Source organism: Bombina bombina, chromosome 5 (assembly GCF_027579735.1).
Source record: "Bombina bombina isolate aBomBom1 chromosome 5, aBomBom1.pri, whole genome shotgun sequence".
In the NCBI taxonomy this organism is placed as follows: Eukaryota; Metazoa; Chordata; class Amphibia; order Anura; family Bombinatoridae; genus Bombina; species Bombina bombina.
In genome coordinates, this window is record NC_069503.1 from 1,077,103,230 (window position 1) to 1,077,126,811 (window position 23,582).

The 23,582-nt window shown below is 41.5% G+C and overlaps 1 protein-coding gene across 4 annotated transcripts in view; it reads right to left on the reverse strand.

The window, feature by feature from the left end:
* Positions 1 to 23,582, reverse strand: part of ASAP1 (ArfGAP with SH3 domain, ankyrin repeat and PH domain 1) — a 722,698-nt gene that overhangs the window by 17,209 nt on the left and 681,907 nt on the right. For 3 of the 4 annotated variants that reach the window (XM_053715362.1, XM_053715363.1, XM_053715361.1), the window contains 2 exons: positions 17,695 to 17,856; positions 15,917 to 15,983 (listed from right to left, as the gene is read on the reverse strand). In XM_053715362.1, the coding sequence (XP_053571337.1) occupies positions 15,917 to 15,983; positions 17,695 to 17,856 (229 nt within the window). The remainder of the gene's footprint in view (positions 1 to 15,916; positions 15,984 to 17,694; positions 17,857 to 23,582) is intronic. The other variant, XM_053715364.1, reaches the window with a different exon arrangement.

Below are 23,582 nucleotides of genomic sequence, written 5' to 3' on the forward strand. Positions count from 1 at the left end.
GTTTCTACTGTGACATCCTGTAAGTCTATTCATCTTGTATTGTGGTAGAAAAGCCCCATTTCCACCCGTATATCAGAAATAAATCTGCCAGAACAGAATCAAACAAGGTATTACCCTTGTAAAGGAGCGTCAGAAGTTTAGAGGTTTAAGCCATAACTCCCAGCAGCTAACATAGCAAAGCCAGATATCATGGCTCCCAGCTTAATATATTATATGGTAGCCTGAGGAATAAAAGAATTGGCTAGCTTAAAAGCCGAAATTCTGACCTGGATGTCCACCTAAAGTCTCTGTCAAAATAGAATCAGATCAGCTGCCACACCAAAAAGATGCCGCACTTGACACAGTGGCACTACCAAATAAGCCACCAGCTTGTCCCTAGATCGTTAAAAGAGCAGTTATCCTCTATAGGGATCTTAGTTGTCAAAGCCCGAGTAGAAATGGCCCCTTCTACTTAAGCACCATGCGACATGATATTAAATGGAGACGACAGGAAATATTTATTTAAAGACAGGAGACAGGTGACATTGGGAATCCCTGACTACTCCCATTCCTGAGAAAAAATCTCCTTGCACGGTTTGGAAACAAAAACTTCCACCGAGAAATCCTAGTATAAATTAAGTTTACTAGATTTCCCAGGTTGACAGCGACAAAAGTATCGGAGTCATCCACAGTAGCCAAAACCTCCTTTAACAATACAAGAAGGTATACAAGCTAAAAACTGAAGGTTACCACTTCAGCATCAAATGAAGGAATTATACTGTCCGAAACTGAGCTTTCACCCTCAGAGGCTACCGACATATCCTTATGAGGAAGACTGTCTGAGTAGCAGAAAACGGAGCAGAAACCTTATTATCTGAATCTCTAATTCCCCTCTTGCGTATTCCCTTGAGTAAGGAAAAAGCAGATAATGCCACAGATACCACTGAAGATACCTGTGAAGCAACTTCTGCCGGCAGATAAACTCTAAGCTGTGGCATAGCCTGAACAACATCAACCTGAGAGACATTGGGTTCAGTGGCCTATCTCGATATGATAGATTGTAGCTAGGCAAGCAACACAGAATTTCATTTAGGCAACAATATGTGCTATAATACATAACATAAAGAACAAAACGTAGAGATGTTCTTGATGCAAAATAAAACTTTTATTTAACCATACATGTATGTAAACATGTAATTATGGTAACTTTAATAACACTGGTAGGGCTTTCGAGAGCAATACTAGCACTAAGCTAGAAAAAACCAAACCAATTCTAACACATAAGCTCTGACTGAAGTAGGCATATTGCATCGTATTGTATCATATTGATCTTGATAAAAAAACCTCTGCATTTCACTTAATCCGCTTACCCAGCCTAACATAGTCCTGGAAGCACAACGGACCGATCGAAATTGCAAACTATATGTGAGATGCTACTCCGCAATTGACTCTTAAATCAAGGCGGAGAAAAACGGGTCACGTGACCAGCCAATGAGGAAACAGTGCTGCCATTAAGTGCGTGCTTACACTCTCAGCAGCGTCTCTTCCCGCCCAGAAGTCATGGCGGACGGCCGAAATTAGATTAAAAACGAAGACAAAGGATCGGCGTGAAAAATAGTAGAGGCAACAATAAAAAACAAACATTGTTGCTGCAAAGAATCCTAGAGGCCATAGCGTCTAAAGGCATAAACTTCTCAGCCCATAAATAAAACAGTGTATGAGAAAATATTTCTGCAAACATCGTTTCCCCCAATGTACAGGAAAACATCAAAACTGCGTATGTCTAGTAAGCAGTTATGTGGATCACCTCAACACAAATGTGCTAAAAACTAGAAGCTTTCTAGCTGAAACCACAAATAAATTAAAAGCATTACACTTTGATACCATTAAAAGTAATACCCCTGTCTCTAGTCACATCTAAGTGCCTGCTCCCTGCATGTCAGTATCCTTGTAAAGGGTACATTAGTTAAATAAACCCAGTCTTTTTCAGACACCAAAACTTCACCTCCTCCTTGCACCGAAGGCAAAGAGAATGACTGGGGTTTGTGGGTAGGGGAGTAATACTTAACAGATTGGCTGTGGTGCTCTTTGCCTCCTGCTGCCCAGGAGTGATATTACCAACAGTAAGTGATGAAGCCGTGGACTCACCATATCTTAGGAAAAATATATGATCATGAAGAGATGTGTTGAACAGTATCTATGGATACTGGTACCATGACAAAATATAACTAACAGAGCATTCTTGAACATTATCAAGTATTTTGTTTTGTTTACAAGGCTTAAGTAGGCAAGATCTCGTACTTGATTGTAAGCTACATATTAAGATCTGCCAAAACCTCTCACTTACATTTGAGATCTTTAACTTTGGAAACTAAATGTATCTCTGGACACAAAGGATAACCTTCACAGGACACACTGCCCAGAGGAGTAGCTCAAATATTTTGAAGAAAGAACAATTTAGCATCCTGTGCTTTTGAAAATCATTAAGACCCAGTATTGCCCAGCTTAAATGCCAAAGCGCAAATGGTAGCTGTAGAGCTACCATTTTCCACCATTTGATGCAACAAGAGCACTGGTAATATTAGCTACCACCATGACTTTAGCTTTAAGTTTCATCTGGCACATTCTGCTACAAAAGTGAACACAAGTCAGATATCTGTTACTGTATATACCAGGAATTAAGATTGTACTTTGAGGCCTTAAGAAGATGGCAGATTGGATGATATAATGCATCCAGAAACTACAATTTTGTCTTTAGATTATAGACGAACAAAGCAGAGGGCACTTCATGTGCATATAAGTTTTCAAATAAACAGTGCAGTGTAATATGCATACAGGGTACTCACAATATGCAGCAGCACTCTGTTGTGCTGAAAGGCGCGTTCTGGAGACTCCAGCTCACTGCACAGTGGTTATCAGCTCCTTTCCAGAAGGTCAAGTAGTCAAGATTTAACACATGCCTGAGGAAACTGCTGTACTAGCGGAGAAACGCGTTGCATTTTAATGGGGCTCTGAATGAATGTTTCAACCCTCAAATTTTAAAACAATTGTTTTATCCTAAAACAGTTTTATATTAAAAATTATTTTGATGTTTTAACACTTGCCTCTGGTCTACATATGTTAAATCTTGCCTACTTGACCTTCTGGAAGGGAGCTGATAACCACTGTGCAGTGAGCTGGAGTCTCCAGAACGCGCCTATCAGCACAACAGAGTGCTGCTGCATATTGTGAGTACCCTGTACACTGCACTGTTTATTTAAAAACTTACATGCATATGAAGCGCCCTCTGCTTTGTTCTTCTAGGATTTTGATTACTTTGCTGTGAAGTAAGAGAGGAGCTGCATTTGGATTGTGCATCCCAAAAGGAGCCTAAAAGAAAGAAGGAGGAAAAAGAGTCCAAGGACTTTCCTAGTATAACAAGTATATAATACCTAGCTCCTTTCTCTCCTATTTGTATACAGGGCTTTTTTTTATTTTTATTAGCATTTTTTTAGCATTTTTTAACCTATATAATAAAAGGCCAAGTGTGTTTGTCCGAAGCTGTCATGCGCAGTAGAGACTGCGTGCGAGGACAAACACAACTGGCCTTCCAACTAACCTGGCGTCGTGTGATGGAGTGGGCGTGGCCGGGCGGGTGCGGAGTGGGTATGACCGGACAGGTGCAACGTGGACGTGGCCGTACGGGTGCAATGTGGGCGTGGTCGGGCGTGATGTGGGCGTGGTCGGATGTGATGCAGACGGGTCCGGGCGTGACGCAGGCAGGGCCGGGTGTGACGAGGGCGGGGCCAGATACCGGGGACGGCTGCTAAGAGACAGAGAGCTCTAAAGAGGTAGGTATAGAGAGTGCAGAAGAGGGGGGATAGAGAGAGGGAGAGAGAGACAGCAAAAGAGAGGGGGGAGAGAGACAGCAAAAGAGAGGGGGGAGAGAGACATCAAAAGAGAGGGGGGAGAGAGACAGCAAAAGAGAGGGCGGACAGAGACAGCAAAAGAGAGGGGGGAGAGAGCACAAAAGAGAGGGGGGAGAGAGCACAAAAGAGAGGGGGGAGAGAGACAGCAAAAGAGAGGGGGGAGAGAGACAGCAAAAGAGAGGGGGGAGAGAGACAGCAAAAGAGAGGGGGATAGTGCACAAAAGAGAGGGGGAGAGTGCACAAAAGAGAGGGGGAGAGAGCGCAAAAGAGGGGGAGAGAGCACAAAAGAAAGGGGGAGAGAGCACAAAAGAGAGGGGGAACGAGAGAGCAAAAGAGAGGGGGAGAGAGAGCACAAAAGAGAGGGGGGAGAGAGAGAGCAAAAGAGAGGGGGGAGAGAGAATAAAAGAGAGAGTAAAAGAGAGAGTAAAAGAGAGGGGAGAGAGAGAGAGAGAGAGTGAGAGAGAGAGCAAAAGAGAGGGGAGAAAGAGAGAGCAAAAGAGAGGGGAGAAAGAGAGAGCAAAAGAGAGGGGAGAAAGAGAGAGCAAAAGAGAGGGGAGAGAGAGAGAGAGCAAAAGAGAGGGGGGGAGAGAGAGAGCAAGGGGTGGGACCGCTGTACTGCAAAAAAACATAATTTATGCTTACCTGATAAATTTATTTCTCTTGTAGTGTATCCAGTCCACGGATCATCCATTACTTGTGGGATACCAATAGCAAAGCTTAAGTACACGGATGATGGGAGGGACAAGGCAGGAACTTAAACGGAAGGAACCACTGCCTGTAGAACCTTTCTCCCAAAAACAGCCTCCGAAGAAGCAAAAGTATCAAATTTGTAAAATTTTGAAAAGGTATGAAGCGAAGACCAAGTCGCAGCCTTGCAAATCTGTTTAACAGAGGCCTAATTTTTAAAGGCCCAGGTGGAAACCACAGCTCTAGTAGAATGAGCTGTAATTCTTTCAGGGGGCTGCTGTCCAGCAGTCTCATATGCTAAACGGATTATACTCCGAAGCCAAAAAGAAAGAGAGGTTGCCGAGGCCTTTTGACCTCTCCTCTGTCCAGAGAAAATAACAAACAGGTGAGATGTTTGGCTAAAATCTTTAGTAGCCTGCAAGTAAAACTTCAATGCACGGACTACGTCTAGATTATGCAAAAGACGTTCCTTCTTTGAAGAAGGATTAGGGCATAATGATGGAACAACAATCTCTTGATTGATATTCTTGTTAGAAACCACCTTAGGTAAAAACCCAGGTTTTGTACGCAGAACTACTTTATCTGAATGAAAGATCAGATAAGGAGAATCACAATGTAAGGCAGATAACTCCGAGACTCTTCGAGCCGAGGAAATAGCCATCAGAAAAAGAACTTTCCATGATAGAAGTTTGATATCAATAGAATGAAGGGGTTCAAACGGAACCCCTTGAAGAACTTTAAGAACCAAGTTTAAGCTCCATGGGGGAGCAACAGGTTTAAACACAGGCTTAATTCTAACTAAAGCCTGACAAAATACCTGAACGTCTGGAACTTCTGCCAGACGCTTGTGTAAAAGAATAGACAGAGCAGAAATCTGTCCCTTTAAAGAACTAGCTGATAGTCCTTTGTCCAAACCCTCTTGGAGAAAGGACAATATCCTAGGAATCCTAACCCTACTCCATGAGTAATTCTTGGATTCACACCAATGAAGATATTTACGCCAAATCTTGTGGTAAATTTTCCTGGTGACAGGCTTTCGTGCCTGTATTAAGGTATCAATTACTGACTCGGAGAAGCCACGCTTTGATAGGATCAAGCGTTCAATCTCCATGCTGTCAGTCTCAGAGAAAGTAGATTCGGATGATTGAAAGGACCTTGTATTAGAAGGTCTTGTCTCAGAGGCAGAGTCCATGGTGGAAAGGATGACATGTCCACTAGGTCTGCATACCAGGTCCTGCGTGGCCACGCAGGCGCTATCAATATCACCGATGCTCTCTCCTGTTTGATTTTGGCAATCAGACGAGGGAGCAGAGGAAACGGTGGAAACACATAGGCCAGGTTGAAGAACCAAGGCGCTGCTAGAGCATCTATCAGTGCCGCTTCTGGGTCCCTGGACCTGGATCCGTAACAAGGAAGCTTGGCGTTCTGGCGAGACGCCATGAGATCCAGTTCTGGTTTGCCCCAACGGAGAACCAATTGAGCAAACACCTCCGGATGGAGTTCCCACTCCCCCGGATGAAAAGTCTGACGACTTAGGAAATCCGCCTCCCAGTTCTCTACCCCTGGGATATGGATCGCTGATAGGTGGCAAGAGTGAGTCTCTGGCAAGCGAATTATCTTGGAGACTTCTGACATCGCTAGGGAACTCCTGGTCCCCCCTTGATGAATGATGTAAGCCACAGTCGTGATGTTGTCCGACTGAAATCTGATGAACCTCAGCGTTGCTAACTGAGGCCAAGCTAGAAGAGCATTGAATATTGCTCTTAACTCCAGAATATTTATTGGGAGGAGTTTCTCCTCCTGAGTCCATGAACCCTGAGCCTTCAGGGAGTTCCAGACTGCACCCCAACCTAGAAGGCTGGCGTCTGTTGTTACAATGGTCTAATCTGGCCTGCGAAAGGTCATACCTTTGGACAGATGGACCCGAGATAACCACCAGAGAAGAGAATCTCTGGTTTCCTGATCCAGATTTAGTAGAGGGGACAAATCTGTGTAATCCCCATTCCACTGACTGAGCATGCATAATTGCAGCGGTCTGAGATGCAGGCGCGCAAATGGCACTATGTCCATCGCCGCTACCATTAAGCCGATTACTTCCATGCACTGAGCCACCGTGGGGCGCGGAATGGAGTGAAGAACATGGCAAGCATTTCGAAGTTTTGATAACCTGGACTCCATCAGGTAAATTTTCATTTCTATAGAATCTATCAGAGTCCCTAGGAAGGAAACCCTTGTGAGAGGAGATAGAGAACTCTTTTCTTCGTTCACTTTCCACCCATGCGACCTCAGAAATGCCAGAACTATCTCTGTATGAGACTTGGCAATTTGAAAGCTTGACGCCTGTATCAGGATGTCGTCTAGGTAAGGAGCCACCGCTATGCCTCGCGGTCTTAGAACCGCCAGAAGTGAGCCCAGAACCTTTGTAAAAATTCTTGGGGCTGTAGCCAACCCGAATGGAAGAGCTACAAACTGGTAATGCCTGTCTAGAAAGGCAAACCTCAGGAACCGATGATGATTCTTGTGGATCGGAATGTGAAGGTAGGCATCCTTTAAGTCCACTGTGGTCATGTACTGACCCTCTTGGATCATGGGTAAAATGGTTCAAATAGTTTCCATCTTGAATGATGGAACTCTGAGGAATTTGTTTAGGATCTTTAGATCCAAAATTGGTCTGAAGGTTCCCTCTTTTTTGGGAACCACAAACAGATTTGAATAAAACCCTTGTCCTTCTTCCGTCCGCGAAACTGGATGGATCACTCCCATTACAAGGAGGTCTTGCACGCAGCTTAGGAATGCCTCTTTCTTTATCTTGTTAGAAACCACCTTAGGTAAAAACCCAGGTTTTGTACGCAGAACTACTTTATCTGAATGAAAGATCAGATAAGGAGAATCACAATGTAAGGCAGATAACTCCGAGACTCTTCGAGCCGAGGAAATAGACATCAGAAAAAGAACTTTCCATGATAGAAGTTTGATATCAATAGAATGAAGGGGTTCAAACGGAACCCCTTGAAGAACTTTAAGAACCAAGTTTAAGCTCCATGGGGGAGCAACAGGTTTAAACACAGGCTTAATTCTAACTAAAGCCTGACAAAATGCCTGAACGTCTGGAACTTCTGCCAGACGCTTGTGTAAAAGAATAGACAGAGCAGAAATCTGTCCCTTTAAAGAACTAGCTGATAGTCCTTTGTCCAAACCCTCTTGGAGAAAGGACAATATCCTAGGAATCCTAACCCTACTCCATGAGTAATTCTTGGATTCACACCAATGAAGATATTTACGCCAAATCTTGTGGTAAATTTTCCTGGTGACAGACTTTCGTGCCTGTATTAAGGTATCAATTACTGACTCGGAGAAGCCACGCTTTGATAGGATCAAGCGTTCAATCTCCATGCAGTCAGTCTCAGAGAAAGTAGATTCGGATGATTGAAAGGACCTTGTATTAGAAGGTCTTGTCTCAGAGGCAGAGTCCATGGTGGAAAGGATGACATGTCCACTAGGTCTGCATACCAGGTCCTGCGTGGCCACGCAGGCGCTATCAATATCACCGATGCTCTCTCCTGTTTGATTTTGGCAATCAGACGAGGGAGCAGAGGAAACGGTGGAAACACATAGGCCAGGTTGAAGAACCAAGGCGCTGCTAGAGCATCTATCAGTGCCGCTTCTGGGTCCCTGGACCTGGATCCGTAACAAGGAAGCGTGGCATTCTGGCGAGACGCCATGAGATCCAGTTCTGGTTTGCCCCAATGGAGAACCAATTGAGCAAACACCTCCGGATGGAGTTCCCACTCCCCCGGATGAAAAGTCTGACGACTTAGGAAATCCTCCTCCCAGTTCTCTACCCCTGGGATATGGATCGCTGATAGGTGGCAAGAGTGAGTCTCTGCCCAGCGAATTATCTTGGAGACTTCTGACATCGCTAGGGAACTCCTGGTCCCCCCTTGATGGATGATGTAAGCCACAGTCGTGATGTTGTCCGACTGAAATCTGATGAACCTCAGTGTTGCTAACTGAGGCCAAGCTAGAAGAGCATTGAATATTGCTCTTAACTCCAGAATATTTATTGGGAGGAGTTTCTCCTCCTGAGTCCATGAACCCTGAGCCTTCAGGGAGTTCCAGACTGCACCCCAACCTAGAAGGCTGGCGTCTGTTGTTACAATGGTCTAATCTGGCCTGCGAAAGGTCATACCTTTGGACAGATGGACCCGAGATAACCACCAGAGAAGAGAATCTCTGGTTTCCTGATCCAGATTTAGTAGAGGGGACAAATCTGTGTAATCCCCATTCCACTGACTGAGCATGCATAATTGCAGCGGTCTGAGATGCAGGCGCGCAAATGGCACTATGTCCATCGCCGCTACCATTAAGCCGATTACTTCCATGCACTGAGCCACCGTGGGGCGCGGAATGGAGTGAAGAACATGGCAAGCATTTCGAAGTTTTGATAACCTGGACTCCATCAGGTAAATTTTAATTTCTATAGAATCTATCAGAGTCCCTAGGAAGGAAACCCTTGTGAGAGGAGATAGAGAACTCTTTTCTTCGTTCACTTTCCACCCATGCGACCTCAGAAATGCCAGAACTATCTCTGTATGAGACTTGGCAATTTGAAAGCTTGACGCCTGTATCAGGATGTCGTCTAGGTAAGGAGCCACCGCTATGCCTCGCGGTCTTAGAACCGCCAGAAGTGAGCCCAGAACCTTTGTAAAAATTCTTGGGGCTGTAGCCAACCCGAATGGAAGAGCTACAAACTGGTAATGCCTGTCTAGAAAGGCAAACCTCAGGAACCGATGATGATTCTTGTGGATCGGAATGTGAAGGTAGGCATCCTTTAAGTCCACTGTGGTCATGTACTGACCCTCTTGGATCATGGGTAAAATGGTTCAAATAGTTTCCATCTTGAATGATGGAACTCTGAGGAATTTGTTTAGGATCTTTAGATCCAAAATTGGTCTGAAGGTTCCCTCTTTTTTGGGAACCACAAACAGATTTGAATAAAACCCCTGTCCTTGTTCCGTCCGCGAAACTGGATGGATCACTCCCATTACAAGGAGGTCTTGCACGCAGCTTAGGAATGCCTCTTTCTTTATCTTGGTAGAAACCACCTTAGGTAAAAACCCAGGTTTTGTACGCAGAACTACTTTATCTGAATGAAAGATCAGATAAGGAGAATCACAATGTAAGGCAGATAACTCAGAGACTCTTCGAGCCGAGGAAATAGCCATCAGAAAAAGAACTTTCCATGATAGAAGTTTGATATCAATAGAATGAAGGGGTTCAAACGGAACCCCTTGAAGAACTTTAAGAACCAAGTTTAAGCTCCATGGGGGAGCAACAGGTTTAAACACAGGCTTAATTCTAACTAAAGCCTGACAAAATGCCTGAACGTCTGGAACTTCTGCCAGACGCTTGTGTAAAAGAATAGACAGAGCAGAAATCTGTCCCTTTAAAGAACTAGCTGTTAGTCCTTTGTCCAAACCCTCTTGGAGGAAGGACAATATCTTAGGAATCCTAACCCTACTCCATGAGTAATTCTTGGATTCACACCAATGAAGATATTTACGCCAAATCTTGTGGTAAATTTTCCTGGTGACAGGCTTTCGTGCCTGTATTAAGGTATCAATTACTGACTCGGAGAAGCCACGCTTTGATAGGATCAAGCGTTCAATCTCCATGCAGTCAGTCTCAGAGAAAGTAGATTCGGATGATTGAAAGGACCTTGTATTAGAAGGTCTTGTCTCAGAGGCAGAGTCCATGGTGGAAAGGATGACATGTCCACTAGGTCTGCATACCAGGTCCTGCGTGGCCACGCAGGCGCTATCAATATCACCGATGCTCTCTCCTGTTTGATTTTGGCAATCAGACGAGGGAGCAGAGGAAACGGTGGAAACACATAGGCCAGGTTGAAGAACCAAGGCGCTGCTAGAGCATCTATCAGTGCCGCTTCTGGGTCCCTGGACCTGGATCCGTAACAAGGAAGCGTGGCGTTCTGGCGAGACGCCATGAGATCCAGTTCTGGTTTGCCCCAATGGAGAACCAATTGAGCAAACACCTCCGGATGGAGTTCCCACTCCCCCGAATGAAAAGTCTGACGACTTAGGAAATCCTCCTCCCAGTTCTCTACCCCTGGGATATGGATCGCTGATAGGTGGCAAGAGTGAGTCTCTGCCCAGCGAATTATCTTGGAGACTTCTGACATCGCTAGGGAACTCCTGGTCCCCCCTTGATGGATGATGTAAGCCACAGTCGTGATGTTGTCCGACTGAAATCTGATGAACCTCAGTGTTGCTAACTGAGGCCAAGCTAGAAGAGCATTGAATATTGCTCTTAACTCCAGAATATTTATTGGGAGGAGTTTCTCCTCCTGAGTCCATGAACCCTGAGCCTTCAGGGAGTTCCAGACTGCACCCCAACCTAGAAGGCTGGCGTCTGTTGTTACAATGGTCTAATCTGGCCTGCGAAAGGTCATACCTTTGGACAGATGGACCCGAGATAACCACCAGAGAAGAGAATCTCTGGTTTCCTGATCCAGATTTAGTAGAGGGGACAAATCTGTGTAATCCCCATTCCACTGACTGAGCATGCATAATTGCAGCGGTCTGAGATGCAGGCGCGCAAATGGCACTATGTCCATCGCCGCTACCATTAAGCCGATTACTTCCATGCACTGAGCCACCGTGGGGCGCGGAATGGAGTGAAGAACATGGCAAGCATTTCGAAGTTTTGATAACCTGGACTCCATCAGGTAAATTTTAATTTCTATAGAATCTATCAGAGTCCCTAGGAAGGAAACCCTTGTGAGAGGAGATAGAGAACTCTTTTCTTCGTTCACTTTCCACCCATGCGACCTCAGAAATGCCAGAACTATCTCTGTATGAGACTTGGCAATTTGAAAGCTTGACGCCTGTATCAGGATGTCGTCTAGGTAAGGAGCCACCGCTATGCTTCGCGGTCTTAGAACCGCCAGAAGTGAGCCCAGAACCTTTGTAAAAATTCTTGGGGCTGTAGCCAACCCGAATGGAAGAGCTACAAACTGGTAATGCCTGTCTAGAAAGGCAAACCTCAGGAACCGATGATGATTCTTGTGGATCGGAATGTGAAGGTAGGCATCCTTTAAGTCCACTGTGGTCATGTACTGACCCTCTTGGATCATGGGTAAAATGGTTCAAATAGTTTCCATCTTGAATGATGGAACTCTGAGGAATTTGTTTAGGATCTTTAGATCCAAAATTGGTCTGAAGGTTCCCTCTTTTTTGGGAACCACAAACAGATTTGAATAAAACCCCTGTCCTTGTTCCGTCCGCGAAACTGGATGGATCACTCCCATTACAAGGAGGTCTTGCACGCAGCTTAGCAATGCCTCTTTCTTTATCTGGTTTGCAGATAATCTTGAAAGGTGAAATCTCCCTTGTGGGGGAGAAGCTTTGAAGTCCAGAAGATATCCCTGAGATATGATCTCCAACGCCCAGGGATCCTGAACATCTCTTACCCACGCCTGGGCGAAGAGAGAGAGTCTGCCCCCTACTAGATCCGTTGTCGGATAGGGGGCCGCTCCTTCATGCTGTCTTGGAGGCAGCAGCAGGCTTTCTGTCCTGCTTGCCCTTGTTCCAGGACTGGGTAGGTTTCCAGGCCTGCTTAGATTGAGGAAAAGTTCCCTCTTGTTTTGAAGTAGAGGGAGCTGATCCTGCACCTGCCTTGAAATTTCGAAAGGCACGAAAATTAGACTGTTTGGCCCTTGATTTGGCCCTGTCCTGAGGAAGGTTATGACCCTTACCTCCAGTAATGTCAGCAATAATTTCTTTCAAACCAGGCCCGAATAAGGTCTGCCCCTTGAAAGGAATGTTAAGTAATTTAGACTTTGAAGTCACATCAGCTGACCAGGATTTAAGCCATAGCGCCCTACGCGCCTGGATGGCGAATCCGGAATTCTTAGCCGTTAGTTTAGTCAAATGAACAATGGCATCAGAAACAAATGAGTTAGCTAGCTTAAGTGTTCTAAGCTTGTCAATAATTTCAGTCAATGGAGCTGTATGGATGGCCTCTTCCAGGGCCTCAAACCAGAACGCCGCCGCAGCAGTGACAGGCGCAATGCATGCAAGGGGCTGTAAAATAAAACCTTGTTGAATAAACATTTTGTTAAGGTAACCCTCTAATTTTTTATCCATTGGATCTGAAAAAGCACAACTGTCCTCAACCGGGATAGTGGTACGCTTTGCTAAAGTAGAAACTGCTCCCTCCACCTTAGGGACTTGTCTGCCATAAGTCCCGTGTAGTGGCATCTATTGGAAACATTTTTCTAAATATAGGAGGTGGGGAAAAGGGCACACCGGGTCTATCCCACTCCTTACTAATAATTTTTGTAAGCCTTTTAGGTATTGGAAAAACATCAGTACTCACCGGCACTGCATAGTATTTATCCAGCCTACACAATTTCTTTGGCACTGCAATTGTGTCACAGTCATTCAGAGCAGCTAATACCTCCCCAAGTAACACACGGAGGTTCTCAAGCTTAAATTTAAAATTAGAAATCTCTGAATCAGGTCTCCCCGATTCAGGGACGTCACCCACAGACTGAAGCTCTCCGTCCTCAGGTTCTGCATATTGTGACGCAGTATCAGACATGGCTCTTACAGCATCTACGCGCTCTGTATCTCGTTTAACCCCAGAGCTATCTCGCTTGCCTCTCAATTCAGGCAATCTGGCTAATACCTGTGACAGGGTATTATTCATGATTGCAGCCATGTCCTGCAAAGTAATCGCTATGGGCATCCCTGATGTACTTGGCGCCATATTAGCGTGCGTCCCTTGAGAGGGAGGCGAAGGGTCCGACACGTGGGGAGAGTTAGTCGGCATAACTTCCCCCTCGACAGACCCCTCTGGTGACAATTCTTTTATAGATAAAGACTGATCTTTACTGTTTAAGGTGAAATCAATACATTTAGTACACATTCTCCTATGGGGCTCCACCATGGCTTTTAAACATAATGAACAAGTAGTTTCCTCTGTGTCAGACATGTTTGTACAGACTAGCAATGAGACTAGCAAGCTTGGAAAACACTTTAAACAAAGTTAACAAGCAATATAAAAAACGTTACTGTGCCTTTAAGAGAAACAAATTTTGGCAAAATTTGAAATAACAGTGAAAAAAAGGCAGTTACACTAACGACATTTTTACAGTGTATGTAACAAGTTAGCAGAGCATTGCACCCACTTGCAAATGGATGATTAACCCCTTAATACAAAAAACAGAATAACAAAACGAAAAATATGTTTTTTAAACAGTCATAACAACTGCCACAGCTGCTACTTTTGAAGCCTTTTGAGCCCTTCAGAGATGTCCTATAGCATGCAGGGGACTGCTGAGGGAAGCTGAATGTCACAGTTTGTAATTTTAACTGCACCCACTGTAACTTTTATACTATAACAGTGGAAAGCCTCAGGAAACTGTTTCTAGGCAAAAATAAAGCCAGCCATGTGGAAAAAACTAGGCCCCAATAAGTTTTATCACCAAAGCATATATAAAAACGATTAACATGCCAGCAAACGTCTTATATTACACTTTTATAAGAGTATGTATCTCTGTTAATAAGCCTGATACCAGTCGCTATTAAATCACTGCATTTAGGCTTAATTTACATTAATCCGGTATCAGCAGCATTTTTCTAGCAAATTCCATCCCTAGAAATATGTTAACTGCACATACCTTATTGCAGGAAAACCTGCACGCCATTCCCCCTCTGAAGTTACCTCACTCCTCAGAATATGTGAGAATGGCAATGGATCTTAGTTAATTCTGCTAAGATCATAGAAATCACAGGCAGATTCTTCTTCTAATGCTGCCTTTGATAAAACAGTACACTCCGGTACCATTTAAAAATAACAAACTTTTGATTGAAGTTAAGAAACTAACTATAATACACCACTCTCCTCTTACTACGTCCATCTTTGTTGAGAGTTGCAAGAGAATGACTGGGTATGGCAGTTGGGGGAGGAGCTATATAGCAGCTCTGCTGTGGGTGATCCTCTTGCAACTTCCTGTTGGGAAGGAGAATATCCCACAAGTAATGGATGATCCGTGGACTGGATACACTTAACAAGAGAAATGGCCCGTGTACACTGGCTTTAGGACTAGTTAGAAATATTGTGTTAATAATATCTGTATAATATCACTTGCATTTGCTTGCTACATATATCCGTAGATCTTAGATACACATTATAGATTTTAGATACATACCATATTATTATTATTATAATTTATTTGTATAGCGCCGCCAAGTTCCATAGCGCTGGGTACAATGATAGGGGTATACAATGACAAAGATTTGTGATAAAATACAAAACATAACAAAACTAAATAATTCTAGTACAGGAGGAAAAGGTCCCTGCTCCGGAGAGCTCACAGTCTATAGGTGTATGCTTATTTTGATACATACATATTGTCACTTTTTATGATATAGCGCCCCCTAGAGAGACTTAGTGCTCTCATTGTTTTTTTGTCTTTAGATAAATCTCTAATCTCTTAATCCGTACGATCAAAACATTCACCACTATAATCCAAAGAGAGGTTTCTTTTTATTTTACCAATCATAGGAAATAATTATTGTCAGAAACAGACTACACAATTGGATACAATTGAGCCAGTTTATCAGGGCGTAAGTTAAAGCCTCCAGCCCACAAATAGGCAAAATGAGCTAAAGAGTGGCATGTGTCATTGAGCAAGCACCCAGTGGCATAAACAAAACAAAAACATTACACTTATTTTATGAATGATGCTCGCACAAGTGGCCACACATAGCAACTTGCATAATCAGGAGCAAGTCATTTTCACTTATATACAGCTTTAGAACACAATGCTCTGGTTCAATCTAAAGTTTGCTGTTTTCATACAAATAAAGCACCACCAAGACCCTTCATATGATAAAATGCAACAACTTTAAGTTATCCATAAAAACAAAGAACAATGCTCCACACAAAAGATAGCATTGAAATATAGCTATGTTAACTTGAAATATCAGAAGCACTGCCCCTTCTGTGCTTATAATAATTAACTAAGGTTTGCTGTACTTATGACATGGAGAGGCTGTTGCGTGCCAGTTGGTGACATGGTTTACTACCAAGTGGTTACATAGTTGCTGAATTATGACATAACTTCTACACCTTGTATGGATTGTGTCTTTGAAATAGGCATTGTAGCCATAAACGGTCTATTATATAGAAGAGTCTCAAGGTTTGTACAGCTAGGAGAAAGAGTCGCTGAAGGCAGATAATGTATACTAGTATCAGCTATGTATTAGTACTCATTGAAGGTTCATTAGTAACATTAGTACAATTCATAAACTAACCTTGATGGCTGTGACATTCTTTCAAACTTATTCAGGATTTTGTCGGCAGGTGTTCCGGTATCATTACCTGGTATAATATCAGGAAAGGGAAAGAGCAGATGATTAAAACGTGGTTTTTTCCATAAACTTTACGTTTCTCTAAACTAATAATTAGGTAATAGAAAGCAGGTGATAGATGGAAAAGAGGCAAGAAAAACCCAGCTGCTTAAATAAATATTTATCATTGAAGACGGCCATCATCGTACATATAAAAGCCTATATGCTATATAACCATGACTCCATATCTCAAATTTAAATATGTCAGGACAAATTAGTGGGTCACTGTTAAAACATTAAAATCATAAATCTTGAATTTATAGTATTTTAGTAAAGCAAAAGAAATTACATTCTTAGCTTTAAAATAGAAGAAACTATTTTGACTTTGAGTAGATATTATCGTATAAAGTCTCTGGGGCAAATAATCTTTATATAAAATGAATTACAATAATGATTGTGCCAACTGATTTCACTTGTCTGCTTCACATTCAGTGTAGTTTAATTTAAAGGGATACTAAACCCAAATTTTTTCTTTCATGATTCAGATAGAGCATGCAATTTTAAGCAACTTTCTAATTTACTCCTATTATCAATTTTTTCTTCGTTCTCTTGGTATCTTTATTTGAAAAAGCAGGAATAAAAGCTTTGTAGGCGGCCCATTTTAGGTAAATGTAGCCACCAATAAGAAAGCCCTATCCAGGGTACTGAACCAAAAATAGGCCGGCTCCAAAGCTTTCATTCCTGCTTTTTCAAATAAAGATATAGAGAACAAAGATAAATTGCTAATAGGTGTAAATTAGAAAGTTGCTTAAAATTGCATGCTCTATCAGAATCATGAAAGAAAATATTTGGGATTACTATCCCTTTAATTGTTTAAACACTACTCTTGCCTGTAAAGTGTGTTTTTCAGTTACTATGGTAGCTTCTGGTACATGATTAGGAAAGAATTTTAATTGCTGTACACATTTTGAAGCTGAGGAATATTAAGCATGTAACAAAGCTTTATGATATTAAAGAAGAAGCAAAAGAATTATGAGGTTTGACCTTAGAACGAAAAAGATGAAAAAAAAAGTCACTTAGAGCAAAAGCTTTGTTTAGGCAGAAGCAGAAGATGTGCCGTGTTTTGTAATCTGGAAATATCTACTTAAATGATTTATTTGTGTATCAAACACTACATTATCCTAAACATATTTTGAATTATGCCAATATAATTATATTAAAATATTTAAGAAGCTATCAGTTTATAGCAGAATGCAAACAACAAACATATTTTTATTGTAATTATTTTACAGCATTTGTGCTAAGAACTGAAGGCTGCTGGCATACGTCGTAGACAATCAGAATGTTTCTCTTGTTTAATTCAATTAAATCTTTATTCAAACCACTGGGGAAAGACAGAGTAAAGTCACAAGCTAGGCCCGCAAAACAAAATAAAAAAAATTAAACTGTCAAGCCTAAATTTAACTAAGGTAAAATAATGGAACATCAATGAGAAGTCCACCCTTAAATTAGAGGACTTTTTTTCTTTATCTATTATAGACAGTGGAGGCTGAAAGAGTAGGGACTTTGGTTGAAGCTGTGCAATGAGCGTGATATGGCATTTATGCGTAAGGAAGAGCCATAGCAAATAACGCGCAGTGACGTGCCATATTTATAGTTTAGAAGAATAAGAAAAGAAGGGAAGACCAGAAATGCACACCTTCTTTATTGTGTTGTTTTCTCTATTGTGTTTCAAAACTCACCCCAAGAAATTGACCCCCTACTGTGGGAGCCATGAGGTAGCGGGCTTGGAGGGTCGGAGAGGGTTCGTTTATGTCCAGGGGGTGGGGGAGGTGGTCTCTTCTTGGACAGCGTGGAGCTGCCGCTAAGGGATTGGGTGCTTATAGGGAGGGTTGTAGGTGGAGCTAGAAAAGCATACAAAAAATCTTACTGATGCGGGCTGAGGTGCACATGAGGCCTTATACAAACTGAAAGCTTCATTTGGTATAAATTGTCAGTAAATGAGTGTAAGCAAGTTTAGTTTTGTTTGTGTTTCTTATCGCAAAACGTGCAGACAGTTATTAACTTACGTATAAAAAACAATAACAAAATCAATTGTAGTAAAAGTTCTTACATAACAGAGTATTGCACTAGATAGTAATACATTTTTATTGGAATAACTGCATATTAAAGGGACATTAAAATCTCTTGCTTTTAAAAAAAAAAAATATTGGTCGGTCCCACTCCCTAGTGAGGCCAAAAAGCAACTTCTGTAACCAAGATAAAAAGCTGCAAATTGCCTACAACGCTATTTGATTTGCAGCATTCGTAAGTTATAGAATTTACTTTTTGGCCTTTCTAGGGAGTGTGGGAGAAGCACAATATTTTACAGAAAAGTAATGTCTTATCTCCTCCTCGGGTCTGAATGAATACAATGAGATTTACAAATTACAGAAGGCTCAAAAGGACAGAAAGCAACATAGTGCTGTGATACTGTAATGCACTATCAAAAGCTGAGATTCACAGATGCTTGCTGTATATGTGAGACCCTTCTCAAAATGTATTGAACATTGCGTCACCTATATTTGCACAGTTCCTGACATTAACATCTATGGTTTTGTGAGGTGCCCAATACATATGGCGCACATTAAACAAGAATCGTTAGCAATGTGAAAAAAAAACCCAATAATTACAACCACTTCAATTGTAAAGTAGTCTAGTAGCTGGATAAAAAACATAATTTATGCATACCTGATTTTATGGTGTCAACAGTCCACAATCCATTACTACTGGGAATTACCTTCCCTGCCACTAGGAGAAAGCGCAGATTCCCAAACCCCAAAAGCTCTAAATAACCCCTCCCACCTCTACGGTAGTTAGTCTGACGTATAGCCAAGCAAAAACGTTAGGAAAAGAAATAAAGAGCAGAAGAAAATATAGGAGCTGAGAAAAAAAGATGTGCCATAACATAAAAAAACCATTTCCAAAAAACAGGGTGGGGGGTCTCGTGGACTCTTACCACCATGAAATAAATTAATTTATCAGGTAAGCATAAATTATGTTTTCTTTAATAAAGGTGGTAAGAGTACACGATCCATTACTCCTGGGAACCAATACCAAAGCTGAGGAGGGTCCACGAGTAATAAAAAGACAGGGTACGATAAACATCTTTTTTCCATAAGGAAACTTAATCCACAACCCTTAAAGAAAGTACAGTACATATATTTAATTCTGTTTTTTTTGTTATGCACTTAAAAGCAACTAACAGGCAAATTACACAGAAACAACAGCCTGAAGGACCTTTCTACCAAAAGCTGCCTCAGAAGAAGCGAAAACATCAAAATAGTAGAATTTAGTGAAAGTATGCAACAAAAATAAAGGTACTGCTTTGCAAATTTGGTGAACACAATCTTAATTCTTTAAAGCTCAAGAAGTAGCTACTGATCTAGTAGAATGAGCAGTAACCTGATTAGGAGGGAGCTGACCCACCTTTAAGTAAGCTTCACGAATCAAAAGCTTTAACCAAAAATCGAAAGAACACAAATGCATCCAACATACCCAACGTTAGAGCAGACTGAGCCAGGTGATGAAGTTTAAAACGTAACTTTTAATGTTTATCATGTTAAAAGTAAAAATTCAAATAACGTGATTCGGAGGCCAGCTGAGCAGCCCCTAAGTATATCCTACGCGTTTCATGCCGACAACAGCACTTTGTCAGGGATAGTTTAGGCCCCCCTATGGTATGTTTAAATAGCATCATCAATTAACTCTTTACTTACAACACATTTAATTAAATCTCTCTGTTTCACTATAAAATATTGCAAAAATTCTATCTCAATTATATTTAAAACAAAGCAGGCTAACTAATTTACTTAGGGAACATATACATGCATTTATAACATATATGGAGCACCTTTAAGGGAACAGTGAATGCGTATAAATTGTATAAAATTAAGAAAATGTTTCATTATATGCCATCTCCTGTTCTCCAGTAGTAGCTAAGTAACATGTTATCCTAAAGATATATAAAAAAATGTTATACATATATTGGACTAATTAGTAACAAAATAAAATAAAATTGTACTAAAATGCAAAAATGTAATGTATTATAGATTTAGTAGATGGCATATAATGAAACATTGACTTAATTTTATACAATTTATACGCATTCACTGTTCTCTTACCTGTTCCATATCTGTTATAAATGCATGTATATGTTCCCTGAGTAAATTAGTTAGCCTGCTTTGTTTTAAATATAATTGACACAGAATGTATACGTTATTTTATAGTGAAACAGAGAGATTTAATTGAATGTGTTGTAAGTAAACAGTTAATTGATGACATTAAACATATCAGAGGAGGGCCTAAACTATCCCTGACGAAGTGCTGTTGTCAGCATAAAACACGTAGGATATACTTAGGGGCTGCTCAGCTGGCCTCTGAATCCTGTTATTTGAACTTTTGTTACTTTTACCATGATGCATTAAAAGTTAAGTTTTAAACTTCATCACCTGGCTCAGTCTCCTCTAATGTTGTGTATGTTGAATACATTTGTATTCCTTTGCTATAAATATTTTTTGGATTCTCAGGCTGCTCCGTTATCCTATCCTGATGTCATCACTCACCGCTACTTGTTGCAACTCATGAGGGAAACTGCGAAGACACAGAGATGGCAGAGTGGATCCAGTGGGTATAATACGGACAATCGGTATGAAGCTAACAGGTACTAGTTACCAAAAATTGCACAGACACATAACCTCTTGACGGAAATGGTGAGTGATCTTGTTTGTTTCACTGATACATTTTCTTTATGCCTGAAGTGATATTGAGTTTGGACATAAAATACGGCATGTGAATATTCACAGGTTAAGCCGTTATACATTTGAACACTTCACATTAAGGAAGTATTGGAAGTTTAACCAAGAGGCCAAAGATACAGAAGAAGCTTTCTGACCTTGCTTAGAAACATCAACATAATACTTCAAGGCTCTAACCATATCCAGATTGTGAAGGATCCTCTCTGAAGAATTCTTAAGATTAGGACACAAAGAAGGGACAACAATTTTCCTGCTTAGATTATCCAAGGACACAACCTTAGGAAGAAAATCAAATTTAGTTATTAAAACTGCCTTTTTGATGAAGAATCAAATAAAGAGAATCACAAGAAAGAGCAGAAAGTTCAGAAGCTCTTCTAGCAGATGAAATAGCCAGAAGAAACAAGTATTTCCAGGAAAGAAACTGTATGTCCACCTTATGCATAGGCTCAAATGGAGGAGCCTGCAAAACCTTCAGCGCCAGATTCAAGTTCCAAGGAGGAGACATTGGTTTAATAACAGGCTTAAAACGCACTAAAGCCTGGACAAAACCTTGAATATCAGGAAGATTAGCAATTTTCTTGTGAACCAAAACAGAAAGAGCAGAAATCTGACCCTTCAAAGAACTGGCAGATAAACCTTTATCCAAACCATCTTGCAAACATTGCTAAATTCTAGGAACCCTGAAAGAATGCCGCGAAAAACAATGAACAAGACACAATGAAATAACAGTTTTCCAAATTTTATAATACATTTTCATTGTAACTGTCTTAAGAACCTTAATCGGGATTTCAATCACAGGCTCAGAGAAACCCATATGCCTAAAATTAATAGTTCAATCTCCATGCTATCAAGTTTAGATATTTCAAATCCTAATGGAAAAATGGACCTTGGCAAAGAAGATCCGGCCTTAGAGGAAGAGGCCAGGGAGGGCAACTGGACATCTGAATCAGCTTCGCAAAACAAACTCAGTGGGACCAGGCTGGAGCATTTAGAATCACTGATGAATTATCCTGTCTGATCTTGGAAATTGAAACCCATAGGCCAGCTGAAAGGACCATAGAGCAATCAGAGCTTCCACAAACTCCGCCTGAAGATCTCTTGACCTTTCAAAGTACCTGGGATGTTTATTGTTCAACCAAGAGGCCGGCAGATCTACTTCCAGAAGACCCCAAAGATCTACAATCTGATTGAGCACTTACAGATTAAGAAACCATTCCCCTGGATGAAGTAACTGACGACTGAGAATATCCGCTTCGCAATAGAACACCCCTGTAATGTGGATTGCAGAAATTAGAGAGCAACTGGTCTCTGTCCAAGAAAGAATTTGAAACTCTTCCCTCATGGCTAAAGGGCTTCAAGTCCCCCCTTGATGGTTGAAATTGCTTTGACTGGAACTGGAGAAAATATTCTCCTCTCAGTAAGGGTCAAGCTTGAAGAGCTCTGAAAATTGCACAACGTTCTAAGATGTTTATAGGCAACCTTGCCTCCCAAGAAGCCCAAACTACCTGCACTGTCAGAGACCCTCAAACAGGTCCCCATCCTGAAAGACTTGCATCTGTAGTGATCAGAGACCAAATAGGATGACCAAAAGAAGCCCCTTGCAAAATAAGTTGGTGATCCTGCCACCAAGACAGAGGATTTTTCTAGATTTTAAAACAAGACAGTCTCTGAGACAACATGTATGATCTGTGCACCACTGTCAAAGCATAAAAACCTGAAAAGGTCTCATATGAAAACAAGCAAATGGAATAGAATCCAATACTGCAATAATAAGACCTAGAAACTTCATACAAAGAGCAACAGTGGGAAACAATACAAAACCAAACGGCTGGTAGACCCCTCTCCAGAAACAATAACATTGTTCATTTCTAATGTAAGCAAAACCTCCTTTAATAAAGAACGAATGTGATCAATATTAAATAAAAAGGAGAAAGAAGCAGGCTCAGTATCAGAGGCCCCTGATCATCAGAAAAAAACCTCACCCTCAGAAGCCTCATTAGCATCATGAAACACAGGAATATTGTTACTAGTAGAAGCAGGGGTCAAGTCCTACAAAAAAAAGAGTGGGAACTCACTAAGACTTCCACCCCCCTCACAATAAATATTGGTTTATACACACACACACTTACATACATACACACACACACACACTGTATTTACAGTATATGTATATAATCTATAGACTTTGGTTAATGAAAGCAAATTGAAACCAGTGAAGGGTTGAATGGTTGCCTTTGGGCTTGAGACTTTTCCTCTGTCACAAAGCCTCACCCACTTAAGGTGCAATAGTCCTGTTTCTTTTCTGCTAAATAACCCCAGAGCAAGCCACACAGCAAGACCACTGACAGGCTTGCATTTAGTGTATTTTAGGAAGTGTTACTGCCCATTACTAGAGGATCTCACTATTCCTCTAAACAGACTGTGCTCTAACTTCTCCCACCAAAAGCATTTCTGTTCTCTTTTCAGGGGGAACTTAGCTCCACCTGCAAAAATAATGCAGGAACTTCGTTCCCATGCGTTCCCAGTGGACTTGACCCCTAAGTAGTCTTGTACTGACCTTTTAAAATTACTTGAAGGTGGAATGATTGCCAACATTTCGAACACTGTAGCCTTAATAAACTCTTTCATGCCAGGAGTGATTTCAGCTAGACCTTCCTATAATGAACAAACAGAAGGTGCAATAATACCTTTGGAAGTAAGTGCATCAAAACATTAAGACCACATAAATAAGGAGGAGGGGATACCTTAGCCTGTTTAAAATAAACACACTTAATATTGGTAGAAAGGTGTTCAGAAACTTCAGCTTCCAAAGGATGATTAGGGACAGATTCAGA